The 19,169-nt window shown below is 40.7% G+C and overlaps 1 protein-coding gene and 1 long non-coding RNA gene across 11 annotated transcripts in view; one reads left to right on the top strand and one right to left on the bottom strand.

Annotated features, from left to right (window-relative positions):
• Nucleotides 1-4,017, bottom strand: part of LOC128120852 (uncharacterized) — an 88,787-nt gene extending 84,770 nt beyond the window's left edge. For 2 of the 10 annotated variants that reach the window (XR_008221966.1, XR_008221974.1), the window contains exon 1: nucleotides 3,659-4,016. This is a non-coding gene — a long non-coding RNA (uncharacterized LOC128120852). Of the gene's footprint in view, nucleotides 1-3,658 lie in introns of all 10 variants that reach the window. The other 8 variants (XR_008221963.1, XR_008221967.1, XR_008221965.1 and 5 more) reach the window with 7 other exon arrangements.
• Nucleotides 4,018-4,160: 143 nt separating this feature from the next.
• The window catches only part of Herpud2 (HERPUD family member 2), a 40,540-nt gene continuing 25,531 nt past the window's right edge, over nucleotides 4,161-19,169 (top strand). The window contains exon 1 of the mRNA XM_052755038.1: nucleotides 4,161-4,993. Coding sequence (XP_052610998.1) covers nucleotides 4,847-4,993 — 147 coding nt within the window. The 5' untranslated portion in view covers nucleotides 4,161-4,846. The remainder of the gene's footprint in view (nucleotides 4,994-19,169) is intronic.

Here is a 19,169-nt window from a genome sequence, read left to right as displayed (position 1 = left end):
AAGAATGTGAAAATAATTTAAAAGGAATAAACACAGTTTTTGTGCCACATTTCAGTGGCAGAGTGCTTGCCCAGCATGCAGGAGACCCTGCTTTCAGTCCATAGCACCGATAAAAAGCAAGAATAAACATATTTTGGATTAATCAAAGGGGAAGAGTAGGCCTAACAATGGATGCTAATACTGCAGACTTTAGCTCACTTATAACAGCTGTGGATGTTTATGCGACTGGCCGTGCTACACTGAAAATTAGGATTCTCCTTTCTCTGCAAATGTTTCCCAGCCCTTCAGAAATGTGGGAAGAGTGCCTGAGTGCCTGTGGTATTTGGAATGCTGATCTAGCTGCTTCTAAAATGTTTTTGAAAAGCTTTTATGATGATGTGCCTTGTTATCCGTGACTTTTTTTTTTTTTTTTTTTTTTTTTGAGATGGTGCCTTGTTAAATTGCCCTGGTCTTGAACTCTTTGTTTTAAATTAATTTATTTTTATTTATTCTTTGTGTCTTTCACATCATGCCTCCTGATCCCACCAATCTCCCTCCCCACCCCAAAATAAAATTAAAGAGAACAAGGCGGGGGGGGGGGGGGGGGGAGGGGAAAAGCTGTCACGGAAGCTGCAGTATGACACAGTGAGTCACGAAGCAAACCTCTTTAGCCACATATTTTTGCATGCAGGCATTTATTGAAAAGAACCATTGGACTGGTTCAAGGCCCTTGGTCTCTGCTACACCATCGACTCTGGGTCCTCACTGGGACTCTTCCTGGACATCCTGTCACTGCCCTGTGTCATGGAGATCCTGCAGCCCTGGGTCCACAGGACTGGCACCCCCCCCCCCCTTCCCACCTCGTGCTCCAGGAGATCACAGATGGGGTGGATGTTGGGATGGGTCAACACATAACCCTGGTTCTGGGCCTGGATAGTTGCAGGGTTGGTCAGCTGCCAGTTCTTCCCTGTCTTAGCTCATAGGATGGGCTCTCCAGATTTGCCCTGGCTAGTTCACCCTTAGCATCGATGAGCAAGGGGCGGGCCAGTTCTCTGGCTTTCACAACCGAGCTGGTTCTCCTATACCTACACCTCCAGCTCTGCTGTGTTGCCCAGGGAGGTGTAAGAGCCATTCTCCCCAGTGCTGCAGCTGATGAGGGACAGGGACAGCTCTCCCGCTCTGCTCTTCGGACCTCAGGGACAGCTCTCCCATTTGCCTCAGTTGTCAATGTGGGTGGGGGACAGGGTCTTGAACTCTTGAGCTCTATAGATCCTCGGCTCCACAGCTGGGACTATGGGTATGTACCACTGGGCCAGCTCTTTTCCATTTTCTACAAGATGGTTTATAATTAAACATCTGAGACCAATTAGGATTTTTAAAAATAGCGCTGAAATGAACTAAATTTGATAGGCTTCCAGTACAGGTGTTTGTGTGTGTGTGTGTGTGTGTGTGTGTGTGTGTGTGTGTGTGTGTGTGTGTGTGTGTGTTTTAAATAGCATTGCATTTGATTGAGACTTGATTAGATATTTTGTGGCACAGTATCATAAAAAAAATGCCAAGGATGGTGAAAGAGGAAATGGAAGAAATCAGAAGCCAAATGGTCAATGTCACCTTTGAAAGCAACTGCAAGATAACTTGACCAGAGCCGTTTATCCCAAGATGGCAATCAATCTACCAGCCATCCACCCAGCATATACCAACCAACATCCTCAGAGTATTTTAGGTTCCTAGAAGGTACTTCAAATTTCAGATACAAAGCCTTGATTTTCCTTGAATATTAAGAAGAAACTAGACTCTCATAGAATGAATCAATTATACCTTTTTAGCTATCTTTGCCCGATACCCTTGATGATTAAAAGAATCAGAAGTAAGCATTCCACATATACTGGAAACCACTCTTTGCTATTTAAAACTAATTTTCCTTAAATCTCTCTTTTACTTTTATTTTCAGTAGTGCTACTCCATGGACTTGAGAAATCAACCTTAACCACTAGCTGATGTATAACAGAAAAGTTAATATTATTGGAGAACATTAATCAACAATCACAAATTTTTCATTATCTGTTAACACTGTACTCTTAACAAACAATGGGGACAACAAAACAAAACCCACCAAGACCAAATAAATGAACAAAACCCAAGTGTTTATCTTAGAATTTGTCTTTAGTAACCAAGTATAAGTGACACATATAATTGTTTTTTTGTATTTCCAAATTTTATCTACCACATGTAAAGAGAATTTTAAGTGGCATGTTAGTGCTAACATTTGGTTATCCCAAACTCCAAGTCACAGTACCAATATTCTGGGACCACCATTTCCAATGTTATTCTACACCTACACATTTAAAAAAATGGAATATTTATGTAACGTGCCTCATTTGACGCAGTTCAACATGAGCAAAACTAGTTTTAGGAACCCTCTTAATACAAGTTTATAAAGTTTAAAATCATCTCATATAACATATATTTTAATTTCTTGATTTTGTTTTAAATGTTTTTGTCTATGCTAGTAAACCTTTGATGGACTCTACTTACCACTGTGAAATGCCTTACTGTCTTAGTAAGTATGAACATTTTGTGGCTGATATGCATCTTATAGTGCTGCATGAGATGGTTACATCAACTCTAAAGGATTCCTGGAAGCCCAAGTCACAAGCCTACGTGACAGGAGCTGCAGAAGTGGTTGGTGGGGGTTGTAGGGAGTTCCTGGATTCAACAGGATTCTGACATAAAACAAATCTTATGAAGACAGATCACAATGTCATTAAGGACCCAGCCTCCAATAGTCGTTCTGACATTTTTTTCATTTCCCTCTTTGTGCGTTTTTTGTTAGTTTGTTTTTTCATGTCCCTCATGAACATATAAGCGGTAAAGCCACTAGCTTTAAGGAAATCTGAAAATCTGTTTTTAGCTAAAATTAAGGTCCCACGGGGGTGACTCGGTAAATAAAGAGCAGTCTTACAGAAAACTTGGAGTCTAGGGGGCTATGGTCACAGTGACTGGGAATGGAGGTTTCACTCTTACTAGAGAATAGAACTTGAGACAGTACAGCTACAGTATCAAGGGTGTCCTAACATAAATGCAAGGTAGGATAGGGAAGGAAGATGTAGGGCAGTCGTTCTCAACCTTCCTAATGCTTCGAGCCTTTAATACAGCTCCTCATGTTGCGACCCCCAACCATAAAATTATTTTCATTTCTGCTTCATAACTGTAATTTTGCTAGTTATGAATCTTAATGTAATATCTGATACGACCCCTGTGAAGGGCGTCACGACTCACAAGTTGAAAATTACTGGTGTAGGGGATTCCGCCCTATTTAACCACTGAGAAGAATTTCCCCTTGGTCACTAATCCAGTGGTAACTTGAAGTCCTTCCTAAGGGCAAAGAAATAGACCAGCTCCTGAAAACCCCTCCCTTCAAGTGGAACCCTGGAGCTGTGAAAATGCACATCGAACAAACTTTACTGTAGGGACTCCTAAACCACTGCAGACATGAACAGGGCAGGGTGCAACAATGGACTCATCCTCGCATTGCCATGTCTAAACTGCAAGACAGAACACACAGCTGATGCAAGAACCTGACGCATTTTGTGAGAATTAAGAGGAACTATGGCAGGCGGAGGTTTGCGAGACAGCCACGATAAAGACCCGCCTGGCTTTCCACTCACAGTCCACTTACGCATTGTCATGCAGTAGGACAGGCAGCATCGGCTCCCAAGCCCAGGCTCAGAAACGGTTAACCAGAGTTGCACAGAGCCGAGGTGAGCTCAGGTTTGAGTCGGAGCTCCCTGCCCGACGTGGCACTGGCTGGCAGGCAGCTGACATAGAGGAAAAACGAGAGCCTAAGCTTGGACTCAGCCTCAGGAAGGATACGATATTATTAACTCTGCCGAGCCAGCTCGTGGGACGGAGCCCTTCCACCACTTGTGGTGAAGGCGGGGTACACTAGTGCCAGCCACACGCCAGGGGTGGCGCCTCGCGGGGGACTGGGGAGCACACCGGCCCACTCGGAGGCCCTGCTGGCCCGGGGGTGGGGCGGGGCTAACCCGGCCGGGTCAAAGGGAGTGCCGCGACGTGACGCACTTCCGCCTCGCGCCTTCCGGCTTACCCGGGACCCCGGCCCTCCTCGCAACAACAGTTCCGGGCGCTCGCGCGGCGCCGCGGCCCTGTCCCCGCCCTCCCCCTGCCACCTGCCGCCCGGCCGCGATCAGGAGGGCCGGAGTAGTCCACCGCCACCGCGCCGCCCCGCCCCGGACACCGGGAGGGCGAGCGCCGCGGAGCCGCGGAGCAGGGGCGGCCTGCCTTCCTCCGGGCTCGCTGTGAGCCACAGCCTTGCTTCCTGAGGCTCGCCCTCGGCCGCGGCCTTCCTTCCCCCAGGCTCGCACCCCGGCCGCTGCCTTCTTCCAGGCTCGCACCCCGGCCGGCCGCCGCCTCACTTCTCTGAGGCTCGCCCTCCGGCCGCTGCCTTCAGCCGCTCAGGCCGCGCGGCTGCTCGCGTAGGGCCTTGTTGCGTTTCATCTCGGGGGTCGCGGAGGCAGGGGCGGGGCGCTGAGCGGTCCCCCGGGGCTTCTCCTTCGCGTCTTTCCCCAGGTCGCCTGCCTGCCCGCCTTCCTCCGCAGTCTGGAGCCAGGCGGAGCCCAGACCTGGCGGGGACAGCCGCACCCCCGGCCCGGCACCCAGAGCCTGCCGCCACCACCACCACCGTCCATCGTTGGTATCGGCAATGGCCTTCGTATCGCCCGATGTGCTTGTGACTGATTTGGACCCAGAATATTGAGGACTCACGTCTGTCCCCACCATCCCAGCCGTGCCCGCCCAGTGAGGGCTTAGCTGCAGCGTCGCTAGACTGCCCGACTTGGAGAGCACCATGGACCAGAGTGGGATGGAGATTCCTGTGACTCTCGTCATTAAAGCACCGAATCAGAAATACAGTGACCAGACTATTAGCTGCTTCTTGAACTGGACCGTGGGGAAACTAAAAACGCATCTATCTAACGTGTACCCTAGCAAACCAGTAAGTGTAAAACTGGACGCAGCTGCTCTGACCTGCAGCCCCCACCCGTGTGCCTGGTACCTCCCTTCTCCCAGCCTGCCCCCTCCTCGCCAGTCAAATAGGTCTCCATTCGAAATACTTTTGGTTCTGAGGTTGCGGGTGTCTCCTGAGTGAACCATCGTTATTATCTGCCTAATGAGGTTCAGTTAATTAGCGAGTATACAGAAAGACCAAGAGACAAGAATTTGCAGTTATGGAAAAGGGACCATCTTCCATGGACCTTAAACCATCTCATGTGAATGTCCGATGCTATTTTGTTTGTTTTTGAGATAAAGAATCACAGCCCATATTAGAACTTTCATTGCTTCGTAGGCCAAAATTCCATTTTAATTTTAAATTCCTGGGTCAGGAATATGTTCATGATGGTGAAGAGAATGTTTTTCTCTTCTGGAATAAGTATGTGACTTAGCGAAAATTATGCTTTAACCATCACTCCATTGCACGTGTTGTAAGGTGCAGACTCACTTTGTTTCCCCACTGCCCACCTCACATTTCTCCTGAAGACACATTGAGACGAGCAGTTCTTCACACACACGTCATTTGATGCCTGTTTTATTATTTGGTTGTGTCATCTGTTTCGCTCAAATCAGTGTGGCTTTGTTTTCCATTCTTAACTATATCTTGGTATTGGAAAGATAAGCAGAATATCGCTATTTGTCACCACAGTCTGATTTGAAGGTACGTAGTTGGTAAGTCTTTGAATAGTTGAGAGAAGTACACCATTAGAGTATATTTGAGGCTTTCATATTCTCTATTGTATAACTTTTTCATTCTTGAATACCTAGTATTCAACTACTAAATCTTATAATTAAATGTAATAAAGAGACTTGTTTTTTAGGGTGGGAAATATTTTGGCATATTTACCATCAGCTAGTTGGAAAACAACTGCTTTTTAGGCCTGTTTTGTGCTCCTAAGTATGGAAGATGTTGGTCTGTGTTAAGATATTTATGAGTTAGAGCCGTGTCTTTTGCAGTATTGTTTAAGATTTAGACTTCTGGAATAACCACTGAATTATTTTATTGCAAAGGCCGGAGGGTGTATATTTTGTTGTTTGTTTTAAACTCATTTGGCATTAGCTGTATTTGTGAGACAAATATTTTTAGTATGCGGGGGAATACTGAGTTACTTAAGTAGTGGGAACAAACTAAAAAAGTTAGAACTTTGGCTTATTCAAAGATTAGGTTTGAAAGTGAAGATTTACACCAGGATAACAATTCGCTAAGAAATTGAGGTTTATAAAATTTTTCTATTGCATATTATTATTGTTTTCCCACATTTTTTAAATAGAAAGCACCTTGTGAGAATAGTCATAATTGAAAGACCGATTTTTGTAACAGCCCAAAATACTGTTTTGAAGTACATTTTTAAGTCTGCATATACCTGTATGGTATGCACTAAGGTGAGAGCCATGTGTTGTTATACTATTTCACCGTTAAGGGATTTGATCTGCAATATGTAGATCAGAAGTTTGCATTAAACCCCATGTGGTATAATCTTAGCACCTGAGGTGGAAGCTGGAGGATCAGCAGTTCAGGGTCATTAGCTGCGTAGTGAGCTTGAAGCTAGTATGATCCTGTCCCCCAAACCAAAACAAATTTAGTACTATTCTAAAACGTTTCTCTTAAAAACAAAAAAAAACTATGTGAGATAGAAATGTGAAGCCTGTTTTCCTTCTCTGCCCAGGGATAAGCCTACTTGAGGCTGGAGGTTTGCCCTTGCACAGCTAGTCACTAGCGGAGGACTGTTGGTGCAGCTGGATGTTAATGCCTGAAGAGGAGATCACTTGCAAAACTGTCTTTCCTGACTTGCCTAACTCATAGACACACTGGAGAGTCTTTTGGAGGCTGCACCACATACTCTAATTAATGACTTAACCTTTTAACATTTTTCTAGCTAGTTTTCTGAGTGGATTGTAATGCCTTGTCAAGTTCATTTCTAGGTTGAAAATTTTGTGTTAATTATTAGACTTTACAGGTCTCTGTTCTGACTTGTTACCTGGAATTAATTTTGGAATATCACAGTTGCTGAGTAACTGCAGTTAGTGGTACCCTGTAGCTAGAGAAGATATCAGCTCTTGGAATTTGGAGTCATAAACATTTTCTTTTTGAGGTTATTTAGAAGTCAAAACATTTTGTAATGAAGCAAGATTATAGCAAGAGTTTAGATCCTTGTGACTGCCCACAGTGACGCACATTGGCTCTTTCAGTGTTTTAAGTGTTGTATCCTATGTGTGTATTCATGTGTGTACGCTTCACCTTCCTTGTGAGACAAGGTCTTACTGGTTTGCACAGCATGATCTCAGATTCTTGACTCAAGTGATTCTCCCATCTCAGCTTCCCAAGTTATGGAACTATAGGTCTTCTTGCTCTTCTTTTCTCCCCGCTCCCCCTTAACAAGTACCATTCTTTCAGAGTTAATGTTGCACCTTACATTACTGTAATAAGAAGCAATACAGTTCTAAGTAAAAAGACTAGATACTTAGTGGGCAGAAGGGGAAGATATTTGTCATATGTATGTGAAAAGTATATGTGGAGTTGAGCTCTTGGAATTCAACTCACTTCCAAAGATACTGGTAATTGGTTTAGAAACTGGGAAGTTCACCAGTAACAGTTCAGGTTGATGGTGTTTTAGATCATTATGAAACCTATTCTAATAGGACATTTGCTGTTATTGATGGATTTAGTTTTTCACTCCTGAAATTGGCCTGAGGTATGAAATAATCATTCTTAAATTTCAGTAATTGCTACAGGATGTTGAAGAACCCTGTCGGAAGGCCACTTTTCCTTGAGTGTTGGATTCTAGTCTGAACTTGGACTTAGTTATCAGAGATGTAAATGCACAAATGGTTGAACTTCGAATTGTTCAATAGAATGCAGTATCCAATAGAAATTAAAAATATATAAAATTCACCTGTCTAGTTAGGCACTTTCCCATCTCTCTTACTCAGTGTCTTACTTGCAAACGGTAGGTAGGTAGAGATGGAGTTGACTTACCCTGAATTTGATGTTGAGGGCAAACCTTTCCAGTGCTTGGGGTCCAAATGCCTTGCGATGTGTGTCTTCCTTCTGGATACATCTCCTCCGCCTTTGCTGTTTATTTTACGGTGGTAAAACTACAGCAGTCACTTCCAGTGCTTAGGTCTTCTGTCTTCCCTGATCGGCCAGGGAGGCTTGAGCTAGCTTTCCAAGCTCCTCTTTTACTTTGACATTCTGTTGGAATTCAAGAAGCAAGAGTAGGACCGATTGTATATAGGTTCTGTTCTGAGAATATAACATTCTGTAGTCCAGAAGGAAGTTCTTTTCTTCAGTGGAAGTAGTGTGTCTTGTAGCTTTTGAAACTTCTTTGTTTGTCATTTTGTAATTCCCTATTACCTTATTTAGGTCATTAAAGAAAAATGTAGTAACTTGACCACTTCAGGACTGTTGATTTCCAGGTGATAGAATCCATATACATGAATACTTTTTACTTGATAAGACAGTTGTCTTATATAATTTTAACAAATTTAAGAGGGCTTCATGTCACCTAGCAGTATGGCTCAGTTTTTAAAAAAACACTTTGTGAACAAATGATACTGTTGAATTTAATGTGAAGATGATGAAAAATAGAAATTTGAACTTTTTAATGACTGCTGACTAAAATTTACTCAAGTATTTTGTAGTCTTATCCTTATGTCTTTTTTTTTTGGAAAAAATGTAAAGTTTTGTTTAATAATGCATTAATGCTTTAGGGGGTTCTAGAGTTTTTAGTTTAAATTTCTCTTTATGTAATACCGATTGTCTAAAATGCTTTTATTTAATTGCTCTGATTTTAAACTGCCATTTAAGCCAGGCATTCTACTAAATACTTGATGTGCTCCGTAATGTTTATTTGTGGTAGACACCTTGTGATGTTAACTCTTTTATAGATGAGGACACAGAGACTTGATGAGTCTTTTGCTTAAAGTCATAAAACTCTTAAGTAGAATTGGGATTTAAACCCAAGCTAGTCTGACTTGAAAGTCAAGGCCCTTAGCCATATCTATATATGCACACATACACACAGATACACACTCAGCTATATAAATGAGATGAAGGCTGCACTGTATCAATTATACACCTATAAACAGAAAACAATAAATTGAACTATTAAAAGATGTTTGGGGCTGGAGAGATGACTCAGGAATTTAAGAGTTCTTGTTGCTCTTGCAGAGGATTGGGTTCAATTGCCAGCACCAACATGGCAGTTCACAAATGTCTTAAACTACAATTCCAGGGGATCTGATGCCGTCTTCTGGCCTCTGTGGGCATCAGACACACACTAGATGCATAGGCATATATGAAGGCAAAATACCCATACATGTTAAATAATTTTCTTTAATTAAAAAAAAGATATACATTTGGATGCTATGATACTTAGAAACTACATAGTTGAGTAACCTATCCTTATTAAGGTGCTAGCACCTGATCAGCTTACTGTGTGGTTATTACTGTTTATTTTGATAAACTATAGAGAAAATGTGGGAACATAATATTTTAAGATTGCAGAGTATGTTGCTTTGTTCTGACTCCTCACAATGTATTCATTTCTATACGTTGGCAGTCTGTATTGCACATACATCTGGCATGTGACTAAATGGTCTGTGAGTGGAAACCTCTTTGTGCTGGTTATTGTAAGTAGATAGGGGCTAGAGGCTGTTTGGGTAACCATGCTTCCATTTACAGTACTTCTGAATCTCTCGGAGCTTTGGACTGAGTGAATTTAATTAGAGACATGTTTAAAAATTCACAGAATTCATTTTTCCCAGAATTGATATTTTGTGGCCTCCTTATAGTTAGCTCTTTAAGGCTATTTGATACTTGTGACTGAGCTGTGTATGGGAACTGAAATGTAATAGTTTCTATTTTCAAAGTACATGTATACTAGTTATTAGAACTTACCAGTTAGTTGAAGATTACTTTTATTGAATCATCATATATTTTAAAAATCCACATAAAGCTCAAAATTAGGGCAGACGCACGCCTTTAATCCCAGCACTCAGGAGGCAGAGGCAGGCAGATCTCTGTGATTTCGAGGCCAGCCTGGGCTACAGAGTGAGTTCCAGGACAGGCTCCAAAGCTACACAGAGAAACCCTGTCTTGAAAAACCAAAGGGGAAAAAAAGTTCAAAATTAATATTTTGAAATTACATGGAATTTGATTATGCTAATAAAGTTGGGCATAATAGGGTCATGACTTTTAGTACAGAGGGGTTTTTTTGTCTCTTTGTTTTCCATTTTTTTTGAGATTTTTTTTCCTCTAATCACTTTATTCTTATTAACTTACAAATAGAAACATCACATAGTGAGTTTAAGGACTTACTTAAACACTTGCCTAGGCACAAGCTCTATACATCTCTGTAAACGTCTATACAGTTAAAATGGCCATTCTTTTCCTACATTTTATCATTCCTTATTACCTGCTGTTACCCTCTCTTGGTCTCCTTTTTAAATTTTATAATACATCCACAGTGATACTTATTGACATATATACACGTATATGTTAGAGGCTAGGATCCACATATGAGGGAGAACATGTAGGGGTTTTGTTTCTGAGTTTGACATGATTTTCTTAAGTCATATATGAGAGACTTATTTAGTCTTTTATCTACCTGTCCACACACACACACACACACACACACACACACACACACACACACACACACATAAACTTTAATCTTTTCATACTAGTGAATCTTTTGAAGTAAGAAAATATAGTTGGTTTTGTAAATTCATTTGTCGGACTGTTGTGAATATTTAAATTGTTTTTCTAGATTGTTGTGTATCTTATGTATGTATGTGCACCAAATGTGTACCTGGTGCCCAAGAAGGTCAGAAAAGACCATCAGGTACTCACCATTCCAGGACACACACCCTGAGAAACCTAAGTCCAGATGAGGTCCTGCATCCAGCTTTCCTTCATGTCCCAATAAAGGCATCAAATTTGAATCTACCAGTGGATTACTCTATTAGAGTCTGCACAATCCAGTTACTTCCTAAAAACCCCATCGGCTGACAACCAATCCAGTGCATGGATCTACAGGGGACATTTCAGATTCAAGCCATCACATTCATAAAAGCTAGGCAGAGAGTCACTCATGCCTATAATTTTAGCTGTGGGGAGGCAAAGGTAGGAGGATTCCTAGGGTTTACTGGCCAGGCTGTCTAGCCAGGTTCAGTGTGACCCCAGATGAGGTGTATAAGAATTCTGAGCTCAGGACCTTCTGGCCTGTAGATTTGGGCTGGGGTTTAGATATATTTCTTTCTTTTCTTTTTTTTTTGAGACAGGGTTTCTCTATGTAACAGCCCTGGCTGTCCTGGAACTAGCTTTGTAGAGCAGGGTGCCTCGAACTCACAGGAACTCAGAGATCTGCCTGCCTCTGCCTGGGATTAAAGGCGTGTGACACCACTGCCCAGCCAGATCTTTTCTGTTCAAACTTCTTAATATTTATTCTCAGGAATAGTATTTATTTATTCTTTTAATATTCTGTCAGGTTTCTTGCTTTGGCTTTTGTATCTTAAGTGGGTAGCAGAGTTTTTTCTGGCCAGCTGCGTAAACAGATGGTTGAATAGACTAGCTTTGCCTCTAGGTTCCTGAGAGATCCATCTGGATCTTCTCTGCTTGTTAGTTAGTGAAGCCTGCTCCGCCGTACATGACCACACTTTATCTAGGGAAGAACTGTACTGATGGGATTGGCTGACTGTTGGTTGTAGGAGTGAACACCAGGAAGAATAGTGTGAACAGTTAATTTTATTGGTTTTGTGCTAGAGAGCCACAGAAACAGTTTAGTACTTCTGACTAGCTAATACTGAGTCTTTGTAATTCTTAAATTTAAAGATACCATGTAATTTATTCAGCAAAAAATTCATTTTTAGTGTGTGAAGTTACTGAGCTCTGGGGGTTTGTTATGACACCAGCATCACTTGTCTTGATAGAGAAGTGGATTTTCTCCCCTCTTCCATTTTTCAGTTTGTTCCTTGAGGGTTTCAGACAGTGTGTTTTGATCATAGTCACTCACTCTCCAGAGAAGTGGGTTTTCAATCAAGGAAAAGGATAATGAAGAAATGAAGTCATATCACATGTTCAAGTTAAACTTTGAGAGCTCAAATTCTGTACTTTCTCTAATGCTATAGATTATGTCAAAGCAACTAGTTTTGTAAAAGTTATTGTCACCTGGCTTGCTTTATTTTTCAGTTTGTTGGTACTTAAGTTGAAGTGATTTTTTTTTTAACAAGGAAAAAATTTTAAGTCTCAATTTAGGCATATGAAAAACTCATTTTTTTTTCTGTTTTCAAATCAATTCATTTTTCTTTTAAAACTTAGGATGATCTGAATGCATTTGAATATTCAGATGAGAGCAACAATATATTGCTAAATTATAATTCACATACTGTAAAGTTTGTCATTTAAATTATACAACTCTGGCTCTTTGTATTTTCGTAGTTATTACTTGCCTACCTGTAGCACATTTTCATCACCTCCCAATTAGTAGTTACTCCCTATTATTTGTCTCTAAGCTGTTGGTAACCACTAATATTCTCTGTCTCTGGATTTGCCTATTTAGGATATTTCATATAAAGGGAACATAGATAGATGGCCTTTATATGTGATATTTCTCACTTACCATAACAGTCATTATGTTATTATGTGTATCTGAACTCCATTTCTTCTTATGGCTGAATATGTCATTGTATGTGAATGCCGTACTTTATGTTTTCATTCAGTAGTTGATGGACATTTGGCTTCCTTCCACTTTTTTTCCTTTATTAACAATGAAGTTACAAACATTCTTATATAAGTGTTGGAGTAGACATTGATTTCAGCTCTTTGTGGCATATACCTAGGGGTATAATTGGATTTAGTTCTTTCTGTGTCTGAGGGTGGCTATTTCTCACTTCTGAGCAATTGTAAAAATTGTCAACAGTAGCAACCCTGTTTACACCATTAGCTGTGTGTGAGAGTTCTAATTTCCCTACACCTTTGTCTGTATTTGTTTTTGGTCCACATGTTCTAGAAGGTTACCTGTAATTTTGTTGCATTTTTGTGTCTGCTTCTCTAAAAATTGATATTTTCTTGCTGTGAACCATAATTTATTTTTTATTTTTAAAATTTTTTCTTTGTGAACCATAATTTATGGGGGGAAATGCTAAAATACTATTGCACAATTGTTCCTTCATAATCTGCTAATATCAGTGCATCATTTGTGGAAATTAACCAGATGAATTTTGTCCTAGCAAGTGTTTCAAGCTATTGTGATTAATAGAATATCTCATTTTATTCCTTAATAATAACTTATAAAATAGTGCTAAATGAATTTTTCCCCCAAATATATGCAAACTATTCTGAACTTTCATTTAACATTGCATTTAGCATCTATTTAGGCACAGTGCCAGGCTCTGGGGACAAAATAATGAACAAAAGGGATAATGCACCCTTTAAGTCTTAGCATTGGTATTTCTTTTAGGGACACAAACTTGTACATGTAATTGGCGATTGTGGTTTGTTTCAGGATGAGTGGCAGGAGAAACTGTACTAAGTTGGTCAGTCAGCAAGGCCTGGCTGAGGCCATGTTAAAGTCAAGATCTAAAAGGATGATTAAAAGCTGCAGCAGTTTGTAGGGAAGACCACAAGCAAGATGTTCAAGTTGGGAAGGGACTGGGAATCTAAGTGAATGATAGCTTGGCTAGAAGGTTGAGGGGGAAAGAAGACTAGAGGAGATGGGAAAGAAACCAAAGTCAGGATTGGCCGCAGTGAAGGAATTAGAGTAGATAGGCCCATGGGATAGCTCGTGGGTAAAGGCACTTCTCTTGCCTCCTCCCCCATACACTCACACATAATAATAATAAATTAAAAAAAAATTTGCAGCCAGGTGGTGGCAATGCATGACATTAATTCCAGCACTCAGAGTCAGGTGGCAGGTGGATCTTTGTGAGTTTGAGGCCAGCCTGGTCTACAGAGTGAGCTCCAGGACAGCCAGGGCTACATACAGAGAAACCCTGCCTTGGAAAAAAAAAGTTTGGAGTTAGTATTAAATATCATGTATTTTAGAATAGGTCTGGAGTGATTGGCATTTTAAAAAGATCACAGTAGGTCCTGACTTCAGAGTGGAAGCAAGAAAACTAGCTGAGAGGCTCCTGCAAAAGCATAGGCAGGAGGTAATGATGTATGTTAGGGCATTAGCCAGTGGAGATAGGAAAAAGTAGGTAGATCTGAGCGGATATTCTTAACAGATTCAATGCCAGTTACGTATAGGAGGCGAGATGAAAGAGGGGTTGAGTACGCCCAGGTATTTCGCTTTAACAACCAAGGGCAGGTGGGATAAGCATAGGAAAGAAGGAATGGGGATCTGGCATTTGGCGTCCATTGTTGGTTTTTTGCCTGTGAGTTACCTGTTAAACATTAGACCATGTCACATGTCATAGCCATTGGATATATGGGTCTCTGACTGAGAGAAACAAAGCACTTAGATGGAAAGATACAAGAAACATGTGTTTTGGAATTGGATGGACAATTGAGCAAAAGGCCATGAGGGTCAAAGACCAGTGATACTGTTGAAATGAGAATGAACCCTTTACTCCATCACAGTGATGCAAGTGAAAGCCTGATGTCATCTTGTAAATGTCACAGTTTTTTGGGGGGTTAGAGACTGGTTAGCCATTGTCCCATGTTTCTGTTTAGTAGGTAAAGCTTTAAGGAAGAATTTTGGGGGAAAGGGATTCTCTCTAGGCTATTAGCTTAGTCATTAGATGGCTTTTTTTTTTTTTAGGTTAATTTGGATATGCTTTAGTTTACTTGTTACTTTTTGAGATAGGGTTTCTCCGTGTAGCCCTAACTGTCTTGAACTCACTCTGTAGACGGGGCTGGCCTCAGACTGAGAGATCTGCCTGCTCTGCCTCCTGAGTACTTGGAATTAATGGTGTGTGCCACCATGACTGGTTAGTTCTAAAATTTAATAATTATGCATACGCTCAAATGAAAGACCCATAGTTTGAGAGCTAGGAGTTCCCAAAATACTTGATTTTGAAATTTTATCTTTGATGTAAAAGTCATTAGTAGTCTAGGTGGTCACTCTATATATAGTTATGAGATTTCAATACTTTGGTTTTTTAATTTTTTCATTTAAATTTTTGGGGTGTTTGTAGAGCTGGAGTTATAAGCAGTTGTGTAGAGCTAGAGTTATAAGCGATTGTTCTGAGTTCTGGAAACTGAACTTGGGTCCTCTGCAAAAGCTTATGTGCTGGGTTTGTTTCTTTGTCATCTTGACACAAGCTGGGGTCATTTGGGTAGCAGTAACTTCCACTGAGAAAATGTCTTCCATCAGAGACATTTGGCCTGTAGGCAAGTCCCTGGACATTTTCTTGGTTAATGATCAATGTGGAAAGGCCCGGCCAGCTGTGGGCAGTGCCACTTCTGAACAGGTCCTGGCTTGTATAGAAACAAGCAAAACGAGCCATGGAGCACAAGCCCAGTTAGCAACATCCACCTATGATGATCTCTGCTTCAGTTCCTGCCTCCAGGTTCCTGCTTGAGCTCCTGCTCTGACTTTCTCAGTAATGGATTATAACCTGTGTTTGTAAGATAAATTAAACCCTTGTTTCCTCAGGTTGTTTTGGTCAATGTTTTGTCATAGTAACAGAAGAGCAATCAAACACAAGCTCTATGTACACTCAGCTGCTGAGCCACTTGCCCAGTCCGTGAGACAGGCTCTCTCATTGAACCTGGAACTCCCGGATTCATCAGTGAGCTCCAGGGATCTACCTGTCTTTGCCTCCTGAGCACAAGGATTGCAAGTGTTCATTGCTGTGCCTGGATTTTTATGTTGGTGCTGGGGATCCAGACTCAGGTCCTCTTGAATGGCAGGCATTTTACTGACTGAGCTATTTCCCCAGTCCTGTTACTTGTGTTTTAAACTGAGTAATATTATAAAATATGTTATGATGTAGGTTTTTCAAGCATATGCTTCTGGAAACTGAAGTGTCTGAAGCTATTGCTTCTGGGAAAAGTTAGTCTCAAAATGAATTACAGAATTGTTTTTCTTGTGTACTTTATATATATTATTACTATATTGTATAGACTAATGGCTTATACTGGAAGTGTGTGTGGATCAGTGGTCTTTAATACTGCATTTTCTAACATTTTTATTTCTTGCTCATAAGTGATAGTTTCTGATTAATTCTATTGCTGTTACAGTTTAATAAGAAAGTAGAGATAATCTATATAAGAAAGAAAGTAGATAATGTACAGGTAGGTCACTTTCCTTAGAAGTAGTTGGTAAACATTGCGTTCTTCCATTAAAAATCTGAGGTTAAATGACTTAAGCTTTGGACATGGACTTTCTGCCAACATCAAGATGTATTTCTGTACAGAGAAGGTTAAAGACTTCGGTTGTTACCTTTTGAAATAGAGGCTTGAAAGTTATTTAAGTATGAGTCAAGGCTTTCTTGTTCAGCCTTTTGTAGCCTTAGCCAAGTTTGTTTTTGTACCAGTCATACTCTTGGGCATCCTGAATGTTGCTTTGAAGTTGGAAAGATATATCGCTTTCCAATGGTTTTACATAGTCCTGTTAGGTCTTCGTGAAACCACATAATATAGATACCAGAAATGAATATCTGCCATCCTTAAATGTGTTCGGCTTTAAGAGGTTGATGTGCATTCTCTTCTTAGACTCCAGCCTGTGCAGTAAATACTGTTGTTATCCTCTTTTGTAGATGAGAAATGTAATGGCTGTAGGATCTTGTACACATTTCCTGACTCCTCTTCAGCTATCTATAATACTGCCCTATCTGTGAGTCCGATTCCTATACGCAAGACCCCACTTGTAGCAAATCAGTGATGTTGCTCTTGATAATCTATATTTTTCTAACCTACAATGTCAGTTTTTTCTATTAGATTCTTCCTTTTGGCATACAGATGTTATTTCTTAAAAAAAAAAAAAAAGACCCAACCCACAAAAGAAAGAAATATGCAAGAACCAAAGATACTAGACCTTCTCTAGATCCTACTTCTCTTGTCCTCTTTCTCTCCTGTGGGGCAGAATGCCTTGTTAGTTTTTATATATTTACTCTTTCTCACTACATTGCTGTCCTTTTCTGTTGAGTCTGTTCCAGTTAGGTTTGTTTTTTTTTTGTAGCTGTTGCTCTGGCAAGATTGTTTTCACTAGCATATTAGAAAACTTTTTGTAGGGTGCTTTGTGGGGAATGCAGAGATAAATAGAACAATGTGAGAGAAGTTTCCTGTATATCAGAAGCCTGGAAACATTTGAATAAATATAAATAAATGTAGTACTTAAGTACAATAGAGTATTTTGCATTTGTCAGAAAGAATTAAGAAACTATTTGTGTACTGCTAAGGTGTTATCTACAGGATGTACTGAGAAAGCATGGCATCAGAGAACAAGCATAGTTTCCTGCCTTTTATGTAAGAAGGGAAGGAGAATTGTGTATTTCTATAATGAGAAGGAATATAAAATTACAGGGAGAAGGGAACAGGGGGTTATTGGCTTGACAAAGGGCACTTACAAATGCTTGCACCACTGAGGACTATGACCCCCCTCTCCAGCAACCATTAACTGCCCATAATGAGCCCCTCCTCATCCTTGAGGGAATGGTGATGGGCCCCGTCTTGTGCAGGTAGCCTCTGTTGCTGTGACTTTGTGGTTGACGGCCATATCATGTCACACTTCTTGCCATTCTCTGGCTCCTGCATTCTTGCGCCCTTCTTCCACAGTGTGTTCCTGAGCCTTTGGAGGAGATATGATGTCTTATTTCAGACTGAACTCTCAGCAATCTTGTGTTCGCTCAACCCTTTGATCAGTTATGAGTCTAAATTAACTGTTTTCCGCTGCAGACAGAAGCTTCTCTGACCAAGGCTGAGAACAGCACTAATTTATGATTGTAAACAAATATTTAAAGGGCAGTTTGACACCATATACATTTAGCAGAACAACTGTAGTCATGACCTTAGCTATGAGTCTTTCATCAGGTTTGCAGTGTCAGGCATGAATTATTATTATTATAATTATGGAGTGGACCCCACATCCAATCAGAACCTATAGCAGACAGGCCACTATTGTACCGGTGGCCATTTTGCCTGTCAGGTTGGCATTGCAGCTTCCAGGGAGCTCATTGTTTTGACTGTGTGTCCCTAGTAGTATGTATCTTAGGACAGGGAGGGAAAAACTACTAGAGGTCATAGATTTCATTCAAATCATTAGTAACAATCTTGTGATTATTATTTTGAGATTATAAGTAATCTAAAACAATTTTCAAATAGCATATAAATTCCACCAACAAGCTTAGTTTTAAAGGTGAGAGAAGATATAAATAAGTAAAAACTTGAAATGGAAAATACCAGTTTGAATTCAGGGGCTTAAGTTTTTTTTTTTTTTCTAAAAAATAAGAACTTATTTTGTAGCTTTGCCCACTGAAGACAAAAGTAAGTACTACGAATTCTCAGATTTTTGTCTTAGGTACCATTTCAATTAAAAAGAATTGGGCACCTGATCAGTGGCAGTTCTAGGCCTCAGTAGAAAATGTAGAAGCTGAACCTGGGGCACTTTGTATCTGTAAGCAAGAAGACTGTTAGAGCAGACAAAGATCATGTCAGATGGCACTAGAGTAAACTTTAAGGGATTCCCAATGTTCAAAGATGGTACAGTCTGAGGAGTAAATGGAAAAAGAAAATGGTAGTGTTCAAAAGCATAACATTCTGTGAACTCTCAATGACACTAAAGGAAAAGGATTATCAGCACTTCACTGGTCACTCTGGGGGTTGCTTGGGCGGTCACCCTAAAAACTGACAAAGGGAAGTAGTTGTTCATTGTGCTTGTTTTTCTCATATAGACTGAGTAACCAGATAGTGAACAAGATAAAGATCTAGAATGATCATACTGAAAACAGAAGGAATTCTGGAATTAGAAAAATGAGTTTGCTATTCCTAGTGAAAGAATGGAGCAACTCAGTAGCTAATTAACAAGGTAGGTAGGAAGTATGTAAGGGACAGATCAGTCTGGCAACATCAGAACCACTGATCAAGCTCAGTATCGCTAAAAGTCACCATCCTAATCTACATGTACTGATGGTGCAGGAAGTACCTAGCTCTGTCACAAAGTACTCCTGTCACT

The sequence above is a fragment of the Peromyscus californicus genome, unplaced genomic scaffold (genome assembly GCF_007827085.1).
Source record: "Peromyscus californicus insignis strain IS unplaced genomic scaffold, ASM782708v3 Scaffold_11__1_contigs__length_118956290, whole genome shotgun sequence".
Classification (NCBI taxonomy): domain Eukaryota; kingdom Metazoa; phylum Chordata; class Mammalia; order Rodentia; family Cricetidae; genus Peromyscus; species Peromyscus californicus.
This window is presented reverse-complemented; position numbering and strand designations above follow the sequence as displayed.